This window comes from Sus scrofa, chromosome 9 (genome assembly GCF_000003025.6).
Source record: "Sus scrofa isolate TJ Tabasco breed Duroc chromosome 9, Sscrofa11.1, whole genome shotgun sequence".
Lineage (NCBI taxonomy): Eukaryota > Metazoa > Chordata > Mammalia > Artiodactyla > Suidae > Sus > Sus scrofa.
In genome coordinates, this window is record NC_010451.4 from 114,593,769 (window position 1) to 114,609,950 (window position 16,182).

Sequence of the window (16,182 nt, forward strand, 5' to 3'; positions counted from 1 at the left end):
GAGCTAAAGCAAAAAGGGAATTTTAAGCCAATACAAGAATAATAAAGACATTATAAAGTTACATCTGAACAAATCAGAAAAACTATAATGGGAACTATGATAAAACATGAAATAAAAAGACTAAGAAAACTTTCTTTCACTTATTTCATTGGTTAAGATGGATTCGATTTACAGGAGGCAAAATATGTCCCCCTAAAACTATGCCTTAGAGAGAAGAAAAAGAATAACATATGTCTGTGCAAAATCTGAGTCTCTAACATACATCTGTATGTTCTTAATGATAGAAGCTATGTCAGTTGCTATACTCAGGTTTCATTCCCAGCCACAGCAAAAGACTCTTGTGAGGGAGGTTTAAAGCCAGACTAGGCAGAGAAAGAAATGGTTAAAGAGCACTTGTTAAACCCACTGATTTCAGCCACCATCCCTTAAGTCATAACTGCTGAGCAAATTTAAGATTGCTGTTGCAGTAAAAGGGCAGTTGAGTAAGCAGAGCTACCTCTTATTGTTTCCAAAAATTAAAAAAATATGATCATAATACTTTTTGATGATTTCAGTATCTGGGGAAAGGATAGACTCTACTCTGCCAGTAAAGACACTTAGGAAGCAAAATAACATTATTGCTTAACCAAAATCTTGATTAACTAATTGAAGCTTCAGACAGGAAAAAATAAATAAATAAATAAAAAAACCAACAACAGAGGGGGAAACTTTTCTGTTGCTCATCACTTGGTAATTACTATTATTTTCCATAACCTAGGCAACTCGGCTGTCTAAGAAACAAAATCCAGCTGAAACTGAACTTAAAAAAGTTTTCCTTTTACATTTTTTTAAGACCCAGAGCAGGATCACTGTCATCCTAAAGTCCCTCCTGGATGTCTGGAAAAAGTCTTAGAGTCTGGGAGACATTCCAAAATATGTGCAGTGACCATTGCCACAGGCGTGAACTTCTTAATGTGTTTTGCAGAAATCTCCACCACAATGAAAATGATTACTGTCTGAAAGGATTTTTTCCCCTTTTTTAAAATAGCAAGCAGCTAGAATATGCTTTTTAATATTTTATTACATCCTTAAATATCTCATGTGGATTGAATATGACTGGAGAAAGTTGCTGCTCTGAGTTTGATATACAATGTCTAGTTAAATTTTTTAATTGATATTTTTAAGTGAATGGATAAAGGAGATACTCTAGATCTATGAAGACTACACATCCAAAATTGTATTGATTGCTAAAACTTGAGTTTCTGTCCAGTCTTCTGCTGCAGATACTGAAATAAGGTCAGAGAATACATGTGAAGAAATGGCTTTTCAAGGAACAGGTGGAAATTGAAAAGAAAATGGAACCTGGAGTTTTGTGAGTCTGTCTGTCTTGTAAACATAGTATTTATGAGGATGGAGGAGGGTGTGGGAGGACTTGTTGTCATGATTTTACATAATCAGATCAAATTGTTCAAATTCTGTAGTGCTTGCTATTCATTGCAGTGAAGCAAAAGAGTGAATTTGTAGGTAACAGGTGATAATATGGGTTTTATTCACCTAAGCAAATAATTGCAGCAGAAGTGTCGTCAGGCTTATTCTAATGTCACATAGAAAAAAGTCTGATGAATCAAGAGATGGGAAAGTGCAGGAAAGATACTGGAATCATAATAAAGAAGGGAAATCAATTGTGAGATTTCTCATTCTTGTTTTCATGGCAGTTTCCATATTCCTGTGAGAAGCTTGAAGGTTGCTCTGTCTCTGGTATCAATCATACCTTAGCCAGACAGCAAACTAGGGCTGGTCACTGCAGCTGGAAGATTTCTTCCTGACAATGATTCATGCGAGCCAATTGTCAGAAGTTTTAAAGTTCTTAAATAGAAGCTGATGTTTGTCTTTTACTGTTGTGCAGTCACTGAAGAGGTTTCATATATGAAATAGCTTTGCAGAAAAATAAGTCTACCCCTTATCTTTAAACAAGGCTTGCCTCAGAAATCATCTACTCGTTCATGGGGCATGACATTTTCTGAGTATTTCATGTTTCATGTACCTGTGTGATGAAATTCTTTTTCTTACAGTACATAGGTTACCATAGGAGAAGGTATAGGATATGCTATTTCATAAGCCCAAACTTTATTTTATGTTGTCATGAGAGACTAAAAAGGCAGGAAAAAATTATGTATTTAACTTACGGTCTTTGAAATTATTCATTAACATCATGTGCTGATTTTAGTATATAAGAAGGGATGGTCAAATACTTCTAATCCAGGCTGCACACCTGGGTTCAGAAACAGGAAAGATAAAAGGTGGAAGACCCCCTAGTCAGATTAGTATTGAAAAGTTTTTACTTCTTTATACCTCTCCTGTCAACCCAAGCATCCTTCCATATGAAATCAAATATTTTAGCCTTGGAGCAAACCTTAAAGATCGTAATAATCAAACATCCTTTTTGATAGATAGAAGAAACTAAGGCTTAGAAAGGTTAATTAGCTAAGTTTCCCCAGGTCAAATAACCACTTGGAAGAAAATCAATCTCAGGATATGGGTTTGCAGCCTGCCAAGTCCAGGTTTCTTTCTTTTCTTCCCACACACTGTCCCCTGCACCTAACTTTTCCCTGAAAGGCAGGAGAGCAGTGGCAGTATCTCCACTGTTGGCATCATCCAGGCAGAGCAGTATGTTCTTTTAGAGGGAGCTTCTTGCATACAAACCAACTGTACTTCAGGCCAAGGGAACCAGAAATGACAGGCTTGCCTTACTTTACTCTGTATCTGCCTCAGAGATTACTTTTTTGAGAAAATGCTTTGACATGGTGAATTAAAAGGCATTGTTAGAAGTGGATACAAAGAGGATGGCATTTGGGGTACTGATAATGTTGATTCTTGATCTGGTGCTGGTTACATGGGAACTCCAGTTTGTGAAAATTCTGTGAGCTATGCATTTCTGGACACTTCAATAAGAAGTTTAAACATTTTATAGGATAATTAAAATTTGTTTTTAAGGAAAGCATGTTGGCATCAAAGAAATTGAATATTACTGGAAATTATTTACACATATATTTAAAAAATTTAAAACAAAAATTTCAACAAAAACAATCATCATTGTTTGACATGACCAGAGTTACTATAGTAAAGGCAAATTTAATCTATTTTTTTTCTGATAGAAAGTTTTTCTGGATGCTAGATCTTTCCTTCATAATGTATAAATGCTGAAAAAGAAATTTAAAAACAAAATCTGTTAAATACTTACTTTGTCTTCTTTTTATGGGAATTATTCTAAATTATAGCTAGCTCAAAGCTTTTTTCATTAGAACTTGTAATATATGTCTAGATATTTAAGAAATCTATTTCAAAACTTCATGGTATCCCATTATAATTTCTGTGGAGAAAAAGAAAACTTAGAAGTTGGCTTGGCTGGATAAAATGTTGTTTTAGCTATGTAACTATTTTCATTAACAAAGAAATGTTTATGTATATATACAGACATATATATGTGTATACACACAACACAGAATTAGAATATGATAATTATACTTTACCACTAAAGCTCCATTGGACATATTTGAGTGACTTTGTGATGAGTCAGAAGCATTTTAGGATATTATAGCACTTTAATTATTGTATACTAGATCAATATTCTATAGCTATGAAAAATGGCCAGGAACAAGATGGAATATAAATTTGGAAGTAAAGGTACTTAGTTGGAGAGACAGCGAAAATAAAGACAACTGTGTTTGCATAGTGAAAAAAAAAGCATAATAGTGTGTGTAGGTATAGAGAGACTGTTGAAAAAATGAACTCTTATTAATTGTTGAAAATCAGCTATTCTTTTCAGTAGTATGAGAGAGAAAATAAGAGAATACTTGAAATCAATACATTTGAAATGAGTCTTCTTTTCTGTTTCCAACTTATAGTGGAGGGCATATTAATCAGAAAAATGATCAAATAGACAAAAATCCAGAAAGGATATCTTTGGCATAAGGTACCTGAGTGATCAATCCCTATTTCATATAGATTCACTGATGTTGAGAGGAACTAAATACTGTTAAGAAACTGAGGAAGTTCCCATGTGGTGCAGTGGGTTAAGGATCTGGCTGTAGGGACTAGGGTTCGATCCCTGGTCTGGGAACTTCTATATGCCATGGGTGTGCCTCCCCCCAGAAAAGAGAAACTGATACCAATTTCATTAACAATATGCAAATATTTTTATGTTTCAAATATACCTACTCAGCAGATATCAAGTAAGCACATTTAAAGTTGATCCTGTGTTCCCAGTAACTGGCTAATATGAGTAGACTGTTTTAATGGTAATTATTTGTAAGCTTGTTGGGCAGGGACCATTTCTACCACAGTTTTGAATAGCAGCTTGAATCCTGTTGGCTTCTAAAATATGTTAAATAGCAATGCTCTCTGGGGATGTTGGCATCTGGTAACTTTTCTTTGACATGCAAACTGAAATTTTTGGCTACAGTAGTTTGTGCATTTGCCCCTTCCACGCTCTCTACGTACATCAAATAAATCATGCTTACTGGAAGATAGAATGATTTCTGAATGTCCATGAACCCAAAGGGGAAGACGTAGACTTAGGGATTTTTTTCAAGCTCCAATCTTTATGAAATATGTGTGTTTTAGATTAAGAAGCAACACAAAAGTTAAAAATCAGGGACCCAAATTTGCTAGAGCAAAATTTGGATGATTAAAGAATGAACTAAATAAAGCCAAATGGGATAGAGTAATAGCTAAAATAATACCACATTTTAAGAAGAATAAAACTGTAAATTTCCCCCTTCAAATTCTACTTTTCCATCGGTCGAGCTTAATACTTGTTCATCTTTTCTTAATGGAAACTAAGAGATAATCCTTATGACTCCTTATGAAACAGAGCCAGGGTGACTGTCTCATTGAAAACCTAGCCATAGAACCACTGTGGGAATTGTTATGCCTATGACTTAATTCTGATTTTGAACACATTGGCTCTTATAAATCCTGGAGAGTTATAAAATCTTGAGCCATTTTTTTCTAAGATACCTGATAATTCCATTGGTAATATACACTTAATGCTGTAGAAAAAAAAGAGGAAGGGCCAAGATCATCTGTACAAACTCTTGTCAGAGAAATAAAGGCCTCATAGGAGGACCTGAATAAAATCAAGAAATTTAGCCATTTAGTTGCTAAAATAAGATGTAGAATTCTAGAATTTATCCAAATATAGACTTTTAATATACTGAGGAATCATATTTCAGAATATCTTCTCCATTCCAAAGTCTTTTTTCCCTTGGAAGATTTGTATATATCTTATACAATTTGACCCTAAAAATGTTCTCCTTTTTTTTTTTTGGAGTTTTTAGAGTCAACTCTGTGATAAAATTTGAAGTACTTTGATGCCCTTATCAATAGTTTTATCTGAGACATGTTCAACCGTAGCAGTGATTACCTGGCATATATTGTTGAGGCATTGATCTGCTTATTCCTAAAAAAAAAAAAAAAAAAAAATACAAAGCTTCCCCCCACCCCAGTTTTAAAAATCAAGGTCAAAACCTGGCTTCTTCGTTGATAATAGATGATTTAGTATGATCAGACAAAGGCTTCAACTCATCAGATTACATCAGAAACCAGATGTTTATTCTGGAGTCAAAGTTCAAAAGGTTAAAATGACTCGTAGACACTCCAAGCCAAATTAGAGAAAACTGATTAATTCCTGTCAAATGTTTCTTTCTTATAAATGAGACTTAACTCCTTGGGCAAGTATAACATCCTTTTCACCTTTATGATCACCAAAATTTCGTTAGAGAAGAAATAAGAGAAACAATATATATGTATACACACACGTATTGGACACACCCGTGTGTGTGTATTTTTTTAAAATCTCATATTCCAACCACTCAAAGCAATTGTTGAATATATGTATCATCTTGGTTTATACCCAGATTTCATGTCCAGGATAAGCCATGTTTTTCACATAAATATTTTCCCATATTAGATATGTACCTAGATATTGACCATAACCGTGGATTCTTAACATGACATTAAAATTTCATTTCACTATTAGAAAATCATAATGTGTTATTTTTTTTTCACCAAATCCTTTCCAAGTTTCACAAGAACTTCATTTTATTAATTGAGCTGTTATATCTATGATTATTTGTTTCAACGGACATGGAATCCTTCCTAGAAAAAAAAAAAATGTTGAATTAGAATTACAGCTCAGAAGCAGTCACCCATACAGTCATACTAATAGAAGCTGTGAACTTTACTTGTCTTCTTATACCCATTCATATAATGTCACCACTATTCCCTGAAACATGGAGAAGCAGAGACTTCTTTCTAAGTTTAAATACTTTCTTTGATTCTCTTCTTGCTGCTGCATCCTTTCTTACAGGAGCAGCAGTATAAGAGGCTATTTTTGGAAATCCAAAACCAAAACAGTGGTTGGGAAGTCATGTGTTAGGTGTGGTTAGGGCCTGTCAACCAGCTATGCTCAGTCCTTTACCCTCTGAAATATTTGAAAGCTCCTAGTGGGTCCTCTGATGTAGACGTGAGCAAAAATTCAATAGGACAAAGATTTAAACGTGCTCTGGGCTTCTTTTCTATTAGAGATGTATTCCCTGGTTGAATTTTGGCTTCACACTTTATTTTCTTCTGCTCACTGCCTCTTATTGCATCACTTATTTATTTTTTCATTCTTTCTTTCTTCTTCTCCTTACTAATTTTGTTTTTGAAAATTCAATTCATTTTTTGCTATAGAATATTTTGTATGCTAGGCAGTGTTCCATTTCTGCCATGTTTTTCCCCCACAATCTGTCAACCAAACCTTATTCTATAGTTGACTTCCCCTTGAGAAAAAGAAAAAGAGACAAAGTTTTTCAAACAAGTGTATGAAGCAGTAGTGGGGGAATCACCGTGATTGCATTTGGAAACACAGACTTCATGTCTTCATTTAAAAACAAAAATTTATGGCTGTATTGTGGTATATGGAAATTCCCGGGCCAGTGATTGAAGCTGAGCTACAGCAGCAAGATTCTTTCACCTGCTGTGCCAGGCCAGGGATTGAACCCTCACCTCTGCAGAGACCTGAGCTGCTGCAGTTGGATTCTTATCCCACTGTGCCACAGCAGGGGCTCCCATGACTTCATAATTTTTATCATCTTTTAAATTAGAGTGGTCAACAGTGTATATTTCCGGATGTGTATTTTGTGTGTGTGTGTGTGTGTGTGTGTGTGTGTGTAATTGTAGAATATTTTTCTTATTACTGAAACAGATTCTGGACTATAATGATATCATCTGGTCATCTGCTAATTGAAATAATTCCTGCATGTTTGAAGGCAACAGAGGATCTGTGAACTTGTAAAATTTCTTTATCTTTTATAGACATAATCATCATGGCAAACCATTACAGAGGGATGGATAGCAGGAGAGTAAAAGGAAAACAATAGCATATTGAGCCAGGCTCTTAAGAAAGGCTGTGGGTTAAGAATCTAATGTTGTCACTGCAGTGGCTTGTGTTGCTGCTGTGACACCGGTTTGATCCCTGGTCCAGGAGATTCTACATGCTGTGGGCACAGCCAAAATTAAAAAAAGAAAAAAAAAAAGAAAAACCATTAATAATAGCTATGTAGCTCAATCAGAATTGAATGGTGAGACTGATAGAAACTGGTTTGGGTTTGGATTAAGTACCTGAAGAAGTTGTTTTTGTTTTTATTATGTTACTCTGGTAAGATTAAAATTAACCTGAGTAAGGGTAAGGAGGACTGAGAAATTGATGTTACTTGTTTCATTGTAACAAGCTAAAGAAGATAAATTTTGCAAATTTTTAAAGTAAAACCTGGTTTGTGCCTAACGTGAAGTTATTTGTAATCGTTATAGGACTGTTCACATAATTTACTGTGGAAACACTTATGTGTGGGTTTTGCAGCATGTGATATATACATAATATTACCTTTGTAAATTCTGAAAAGTTCTGAATTCTGAAACATATGTGATTCCAAAAACTTCAGATAAAGAATTACAAACCATTGGAAGGAAAACTGGAAGGGGAATTGTGAGTGAGCTAAAAACTTCAATAGAGGAAATCAGTAACTATTTTGTAAAATGCTTAAATCAAGAAGTAAAAGTATATGCATGTTATATAGGGTTATGGACCAGACAATTTAGTTAGAAATTCAAATAAATTTCCCTTTGAAGTAGAGTGGAATGGGGTGGGAGATTTTCTTCTCATCCCATGCTCTTAAGAACTCTTTGGACTGTTACTGCATGTATGTATTATTTAGGCTTAAATAAATTAATTTCTTCAACAAACTTGCTTTTTTGTACAATATTATAGGTGATATATCTCAAAAGGTAAAAAATTAAAAGCTTCAAGAAATAATATGCAAAATAGACTGTAAACAATAAAACATACTACAAAAAAAGTAAGTGATAATTTAGCTATGCAGAGAAGAGAATGACTCCTGTTTTTAGAACTAAGAGTGTAAGTAGCTGAAAAAGTCTGTGTTTATGGGGAGATGGACCTGGTGGACTGTCAGGGAAGGAAGAGGGGAGTGAGGCAGAAGAGTCTTCAAAATGATGACTTGTTGGAGCTGAAAGGTCTCAATCCAAGAGGTTTAAGAGGGAGATGGAAATGGGGGGAAAGATACCGGAAAGTTTATAACGGAGAACATATTTCCACACCTTTCTGGTAGACAGGGAAAACCAATCTGCAGCTCCCTAATTTAGATCTATCTTCAGACAGATCTAACAACAACAACAAAACCTATCTGAACAGCTTCTTATCTGTTAGGGAGGGGAGAAAAAAAATGCATCTTCCGTAGGAAATCTAGGTTAATTAATTTTACTTTCAATTAAAAGACTCTGAAACATAAGCAAGAAGGTTTTTAAAGAAACTGAGTATAAAGTCAACTTTTTCCAGATTGCTAATTAAATGTATGACATAAGTGAAACATGGCTCATCTGACCAGGATCCCAAAGTAGATGAGCTAACTAAATCTCACAGGTGGTCCCTAAGGACAGCCTTCAACCCAGAATTCATTGCCCTAATCCAGCCTAAATATTTTAAGGGCGTGAACAAATATGATGAGGTCATTGATGAGAAAGGGTTCTTTGGTTCCATCCTCATCTTGGCAGCTGTGGCAGCTGTGATATCTCTTCAGACACCCAGATTATAGGTTAAACCCTCAAGTTGAGCCTTTGAGTTTTAGAAGGAGATAGAAATTTCTTGAAATAGGCTTTTGATGCAGCAGAAATGATGGCATAGGAGCTGTATGCAAAATTATTACAATGGGAGTGACCAGAAACATTGTCAATTAAAATAATATACAAAGACTTAATTTAAAAAATAGGTAATGAAGACAACTCTCCAAAGAGAACTTAACAACAACACAAAAAATGCCTCAAGTCCATGTCGAGTTAAGAGTGTACATGGGAGTGGCAGTGAGGCCTCTGACAGGTGGCAGGGGAAATAAGTTGACAGATGAGCTTTACATTTCTTGAAAACTCTGTCTTTATCTCACAGTTCACAGAGGTGGATGGAAAGGGAGCAGATGTCAGAAACAGCAGTGCTTCTCAGGGAAGATTAAGTGGTAGAGGAAATGAAGATCACATTACCAAATAAGACAAGAAGGGAAAGCAGTGTGTCTAAATGGAATTGGATGGAATGGCCAGGTGGAATGTGAATCTGAAATTTGAGGAGATATCACACTAAAGCAGTGAACATCAAGCTATCACAATGTATCTGGTTGGGATTCCATTAATTGGTGACAATTATGGGTGCTTCATTTATTTGTTAATAAAATAGTGCCATGGAGGATAAGACAATTAAATTATTTTTTATATAAGTATATTTGATTTACAATGTTGTTAGTTTCTGATATAAAGCAAAGTTGATTCAATCATTTTTATACATTCTTATAGATATTCTTTTCCATTAGGGTTTATTACAGGATATTAAATACAGTTTCCTGAACTCTATTGTTGTTTATCTATTTCATATATAGTAGTTTATATCTGTGAATCCCAAACTCCTAATGTAGCCCTCCTCCTTCCCTTTCCCCTCTGGTAACCATGAGTTTGTTTCTATGTCTGAGTCTCTTTCTGTTTTGTAAATAAGTTCATGTGTATGGTATTTTAGATTCCACATGTCAATGATATCATATGATCATATTATGGTCATTGTATTTCTGACTTCACTTAGTATGGCAGTCTCTAGGTCTGTCCATGTTGCTGCGAATAACATTAAGGAAAATTACATTTTTAACTTTTAGACATGTATATTGTTTTATTTCAGAAATTATGGGAAGTTGAAAGTGTTGTTGCAATGTGTGGAAAGAACTAGGATTTAGGAAGATTTGGGGTTAACATAAGAATTGATGAAATCACAATACGTTACTTTTCATTCATTCTTTCCCCCCTCATTCCACTTCCCTTCTCTCCCTTTATTTCTTCATCTGTTCTTATTGGGATGGGGAACGTGTGGGAAGTCACAAATGTTATTCAAATACAATTTATTATTAAGGGTATTGCCCACGTTATTATTATATGAGTATGGATTCAGTAAGCAAACATTTGTATAAGAAATGTAATCAATTAGATTCCTAGTCCACATATTAAAGATCTTTTCAACTAAAGGAACTTGAGGCTGGAATTTAAAAGACCTGACGGCTAGTTCTTAGTTTTCTCCTAGTTAGCACTATGACCTCAGGAAAGTCACATGCCTTCTTCGGCTGTTAATTTCTGTAGATAGAAATCTGAGATAATATCAGATATTGAATGTTCTTGGTGGTTTGAATACCATAGTAAGTGGTGATTCTAGTTAAAGCAGATGGCATTCACTGTAATCATAGAAAGGGAAAGGATGGCTCCAAGAACAGAAAGTTATCTTAGTAAAGGAGTTCCTACATTTTTATCTATTCATTCTACTAATGCTAATTAGACATGAGTGTGATTTTCTATGCCTGGGAATGTGTTTCTTCCAGATATACACATTGCTCATTCTTTTGACTCCTTTAGGTCTTCACTTAATGGCCATCTTCTCGTGAGGCTTTTCTTTTTCCCTATTTAAAATTGTACATATATGCGCATACATACATACACAAACACACCACACCCTTTATCTGGAATTCTCTGTCTCCCCATTTTATGTTTTATTTTTCTCCGTAACACTCCCAATTTTCTTATATTCTGAAAATTCCACTTGTTTATTTCATTTTTTATATCCCCCCCACTAGAAAGTAAGATGAATGCAAGGAATCTGCTTTGTTTAGTACTGTGACTTTAACACATAAAATAGAATTTATTGCATATTCAGCCCTCAGTAATATTAAATTCTTGGTCATCAAATAGCTGAGGGATTCTAGACTGGTTGTGAGTATATTGCTTAACTGGGAATGGATAGGGAAACTAGGAAAGTCAGAGGTGGTAGTGGGTCCATAACTGTGATTTTCAAGTGTTCTGAGCAATAGGATCTTTGCTTTAGATGAAAACTTATGTAGAGGCTCCTATAAAAAGAGAGTAAGCACAGACCTAGTCTGAGTGAAGCAGGTGAATGGAGTAAGGCCTACCCTGCTGCATCCTCAAGGTGGCCCCTAAAGAGGCTCTGAACAGATTTACCCAAGTTTACCTAATCTCAAAAACACTCGGATTACTTACTAAAAATATAAGTTCCCTGGCACCTCCCCTGGTAAGGAATGAGAGTATAGCAAGAAGTAGATAAAGAGGCAGAGGTTCATATCAAGGAAGGTGACAGTAGGTAACATGGAAGGGTAAGGATTTAAGAGGTTGAGCAGAAAGGTAGGTTAGCAAAAGGGCAGTGGGGTCTAGTAAGTAAGTAATTTTAAGGTGGTCATTCACACTTGTCTCCCACAAGAGAAGGATTAAATTAGATCTTGGTTTGGGTTGAGAATCAGATATGTTTAAAAAGAGAAAAACAAAGCCATATTTAGGGGTTTGTTTTGTTGAATTTTATTATTGACAATGGCGCCAAAGAACCAACATACAACCACTTGAACTAAATAGAACTTCAGAGCGTTCTAAACATTCAAACATGTGATGGAAAGAAAATTCCATTGGTCAAAGATCTCAGAAGAGACATAACTCACTCATTCATTAAACACTAGTACACAAACATAATCTAGAATAACATGTATTCATATTTCTTGTTTTTTCATATTAAAAAATAAATGTCTTTTTCTATCAGCAGAACGTAATCAATTATCTGATTTAAGTTCTGAAGCCTCTCCAGACACATCTGCAGGTCCCATTGTATACTCATTCTTTGGTGAAAAATACCCATATATCCTATATCTTTTCACTCATCAATCCTTATAGTTCTTTGCATTCATAGAAATAAGTCTGAGTTTCTTCTGAGAACATCATATCCTCAAAACTACATAAAATAGAGAATTCTCTTTTCCTCATTATCCTAGTTGCTTTTGGATGTTTCAGACTCTCAGTATCAAAATATCCAAAATGGAACTCATAGCCTCACTGAACCCATGGCTTATCCCCATCTATTATTCCCTATCTAGTGAACATCATCTCTCTGTCCAATCTATCCACCAAACCCCTGTTAGTTTTCAAAATAGTTTTCAAATATACACATTCTTCTTCTTACTCTCCAACTTGAGTGCAAGCTACTGTTTTCTTCTTCCTTAACTCCTGTAATAGGTTCCTACCTGTTCTACTGTCTACTTCTTGCAGACATTCTCTAAATTCTTGGGAGTCTGCTGTAGGAGTAGCTCTGTCAGTCACTTCTTTGATGTTTTCAATGCCCTTAGGCCATTTCATCATCTTTTTATCAGGGCCATTGAAGCATCCGGCATCCCAGTTGCTATTCCAGCTTTTAGTCTCTGCCTTCTTCTATTTATCGAATATTCTAATACCATTTTAATCTTCATAGAGCATCCATATTTGCCGACTGCCTTGTTGCTTGTTGAATTCGATTCGAACTTCTTAATTTAGCATTCTCTTCACCAGAAATACCCTGTTCTTATACTTATGCCTATCAAAATACTGGTCACCCTTCAAGACTCTTGAAGCTTTTCCTGTCCTTCCTTCAGCTTGATGAGGCCATTCTGTCCTTTGAACTCATATAGACCCAACATGCTCTCTTACTATAGATGATAGACGTCCTTGAAAGCAGAGCTTCACTTTTATATCTCCACCTTGCATTGTCCCTTCCACACAGATAATACTCCGTGCACTTAGTGAATTTTAATGCATTTTATTGGAATGGTTTTTTAGGCCTTGAGTCCCAGAAAAGAGCTAATTATGCTATTCATGTTAGTATTCTGGAGTTCTGTAATAATCAAATGGAAACCACCCCACTTATGAAAGCATAGCTTCACTCTGTTTTATTTCAAAGTAAGCCAGGTTCTTTTACCATCAGAGAGGAAAAAGGGGGATTAAACTGAAATTAATGTTTTGATGAAGATGAGGCAGATGGTAAATTGACCCGAGGGAAGCCAAAAAAAAAAAAAAAAAAAATCAACTTGCCACATGTTAGCAACAGAGACTCTTCATGATTGATGTTCAGTGACTCGGAAATTCTCTTCAGGGCAAACTGCATTTTCACTGCTTACCCACATACATTCTGAGACATAGATTAATTTCAAAACAAGAATTTAAAGCTATAAGAAACTTAGACATCAACTTAGTTTGTGTTTTTCAAACTTCTCTCTCTCCTTTTTTTGTTTTTAAGCATTAGAACGCTTTTTTCAATCAAAATCTTCTGTGAAATTCCATTATATGAAATAAACAAAAATAGAGGATTTGGTTTTGGTTTTGGTTTTGGTTTTGGTTAAAGCAGGGTGGGAGCCAGGGATCCAGCCCTCTTGCCTTGGGGATCTCCAGTTTCCACATCAGCCCCTGAAGCATGTCCAAGGAAACCCTGGAATGCTGATGATGTAAATTGGAAAGCCAAGGATCTGCTCTCACCTTATGCTCCTTACGTGAGGATGCAGGTTCAGAGAGATTACATGACATGCCTAGACTTAGAGAATTGTTCTGTGGTAGACCCAGGACTACAACTCAGTTTCTTGCTCTCCAATACAATACTATCCTCCCATTTCACCATGCTATTCTCTTTAGTGGCACATACCTCCTTCTAGTCCCTCAATTTAGTTTTTATTTTTCCCCATGGCAGTAGATTTGAACAAAAACTTCTGAAGTTCTTAAGTATTATTATTATTATTATTAAACTATAGTTAATTTACAACATTTCTTCTCTTTCTGTCATGCAGCAAACTGACCCGATCACACATAGTTCCCTGTGCTCTACAGTAAGGCCCCATTGCCCGTCCATCCCACTCCTTCCCCTGTCCTTCTGGGAACCACAAGTCTGCTCTCCTTGGCAGTGATCTGTTTCTGTTTTGTAGAAAGGATCATCTGTGCCATATTTTAGATTCCACAAATAAGTAATGACATATGGTTTTTGTCTTTTTCTTTCTGGCTTACTTCACTTAGAGTGTGAGAATCTCTAGTTCCATCTGTGTTGCTGCAAATGGCATTATTTTGTTCTCCTTTATGGCTGAGTAGTATTCCATTGTATGTATCTTCTTAATCCATTCATCCGTCAATGTACATTTAGTTTGTTTCTATGTCTTGGCTATTGTGTATAGCACTGCAATGAACATAGGGATGCATGTGTCTTTTTTCATGTCTGGATATATGCCTAGGAGTGGGATTTCTGGATAACATGGTAGTTCTATGTTTAGTTTTCTGAGGTACCTCCATACTATTTTCCACAGTGGTTGTACCAATTTACATTCTCACCAGTAGTGAAGGAGGGTACCCTTGTCTCCACACCCTCTCCAGCATTTGTTATTTGTTGGCTTGTTAATGATGGCCATTCTGACCAGTGTGAGGTGGTAGCTCATTATAGTTTTAATTTGCATTTCTCTAATAATTAGCGATGTTGAGCATTTTTTCATATGCCTATTGGCTATTTGTATGCATTCTTTGGAAAAGTGTATATTTAGATCTTCTGCCCATTTTTCAATTGGGTTGTTTGTTTTTTTGCTGTTAAGTTGTATGAGCTATTTGTATATTTTAGATATTAGGCCCTTGTCTGTTGCATCATTTGCAAAGATTTTCTCCCATTCTGTGGGTTGTCTTTTCATGCTTTTAATGGTTTCCTTTGCTGTGCAAAGGCTTTTAAATTTGACTAGGCCCCATTGGTTTGTGTCTTTATTGTCACTATTCTAGAAGGTGGATCAGATAAGATGTTGCTGTAATTTATGTCAAAGAGCATTCTCCCTATGTTTTCCTCTAAGGGTTTTGTAGTATCTGGCCTTATATTTAGTTTATTTCCGTTTATTTTTGTGTATGGTGTTAGAGAGTGCTTTATTTCCGTTCTTTTACATGTAGCTGTCCAGTTTTCACAGCACCATTTATTGAAGAGACTATCTTTCTTCCACTTGTTCTTGCCTCCTTTGTCATAGATTAGTTGACTGTAGGTTCTTGAGTTTATTTCTAGGCTTTCTATCCTGTTCTATTGACTTATATTTCTGTTTTTGTGCCAGTACCATATTGTTTTGAAAACTATAGCTTTATAGTATTGTATGAAGTCAGGAAGCTTGTTTCCTCCATTTTCGTTTTTCTTTTTCAATATTGCTTTAGCTATTTGGGGTCTCCTGTGTTTCCATACAAATTTTAAAATATTCTGTTCTAGTTCTGTGAAGAATGTCCTTAGTAAATTGATAGGGATTGCACTGAATCTGTAGATTGCCTTGGCTAGTATAGTCATTTTACAATATTGATTCTTCCAATCTAAGATCATGGTATATCTATCTTTCTATCCATTTGTTGTCTTTGATTTCTTTCATCAAGATCTTATAGTTTTCAGAGTATAAATTTTTGTCTCTTTAGGTAGGTTTACTCCTAGATATTTTATTCTTTTTGATGCAGTTGTAAATGATTTCTCTGATTTCTCTTTCTCATCTTTCATTGTTATTATATAGAAATGCAGAGTTCCTGTCATGGCACAGTGGTTAACAAATCCAACTAGGAACCATGAGGTTGTGGGTTCGAGCCCTGGCCATGCTCAGTGGGTTAAGGATCCAGCATTGCCGTGAGCTGTGGTGTAGGTCACAGATGTGGCTCAGATCCTGCATTGCTGTGGCTCTGGTGGAGGCCGGCAGCTACAGCTCTGATTAGACCCCTAGCCTGGGAACCTCCATATGCCATGAGAGTGGCGCTAGAAAAGGCAAAAAGATGAAAAAA

At 35.6% G+C, this 16,182-nt stretch overlaps 1 protein-coding gene across 14 annotated transcripts in view; it reads left to right on the forward strand.

Moving 5' to 3' along the window:
* The window catches only part of DNM3 (dynamin 3), a 542,471-nt gene that overhangs the window by 330,987 nt on the left and 195,302 nt on the right, over positions 1-16,182 (forward strand). The window contains exon 16 of one of the 14 annotated variants that reach the window (XM_021063649.1): positions 1,250-13,464. The exons of the other annotated variants lie outside the window; for them this stretch is intronic. Coding sequence (XP_020919308.1) covers positions 1,250-1,327 — 78 coding nt within the window. The 3' untranslated portion in view covers positions 1,328-13,464. Of the gene's footprint in view, positions 1-1,249; positions 13,465-16,182 lie in introns of those variants that run through there. 14 annotated transcript variants of the gene reach the window in all.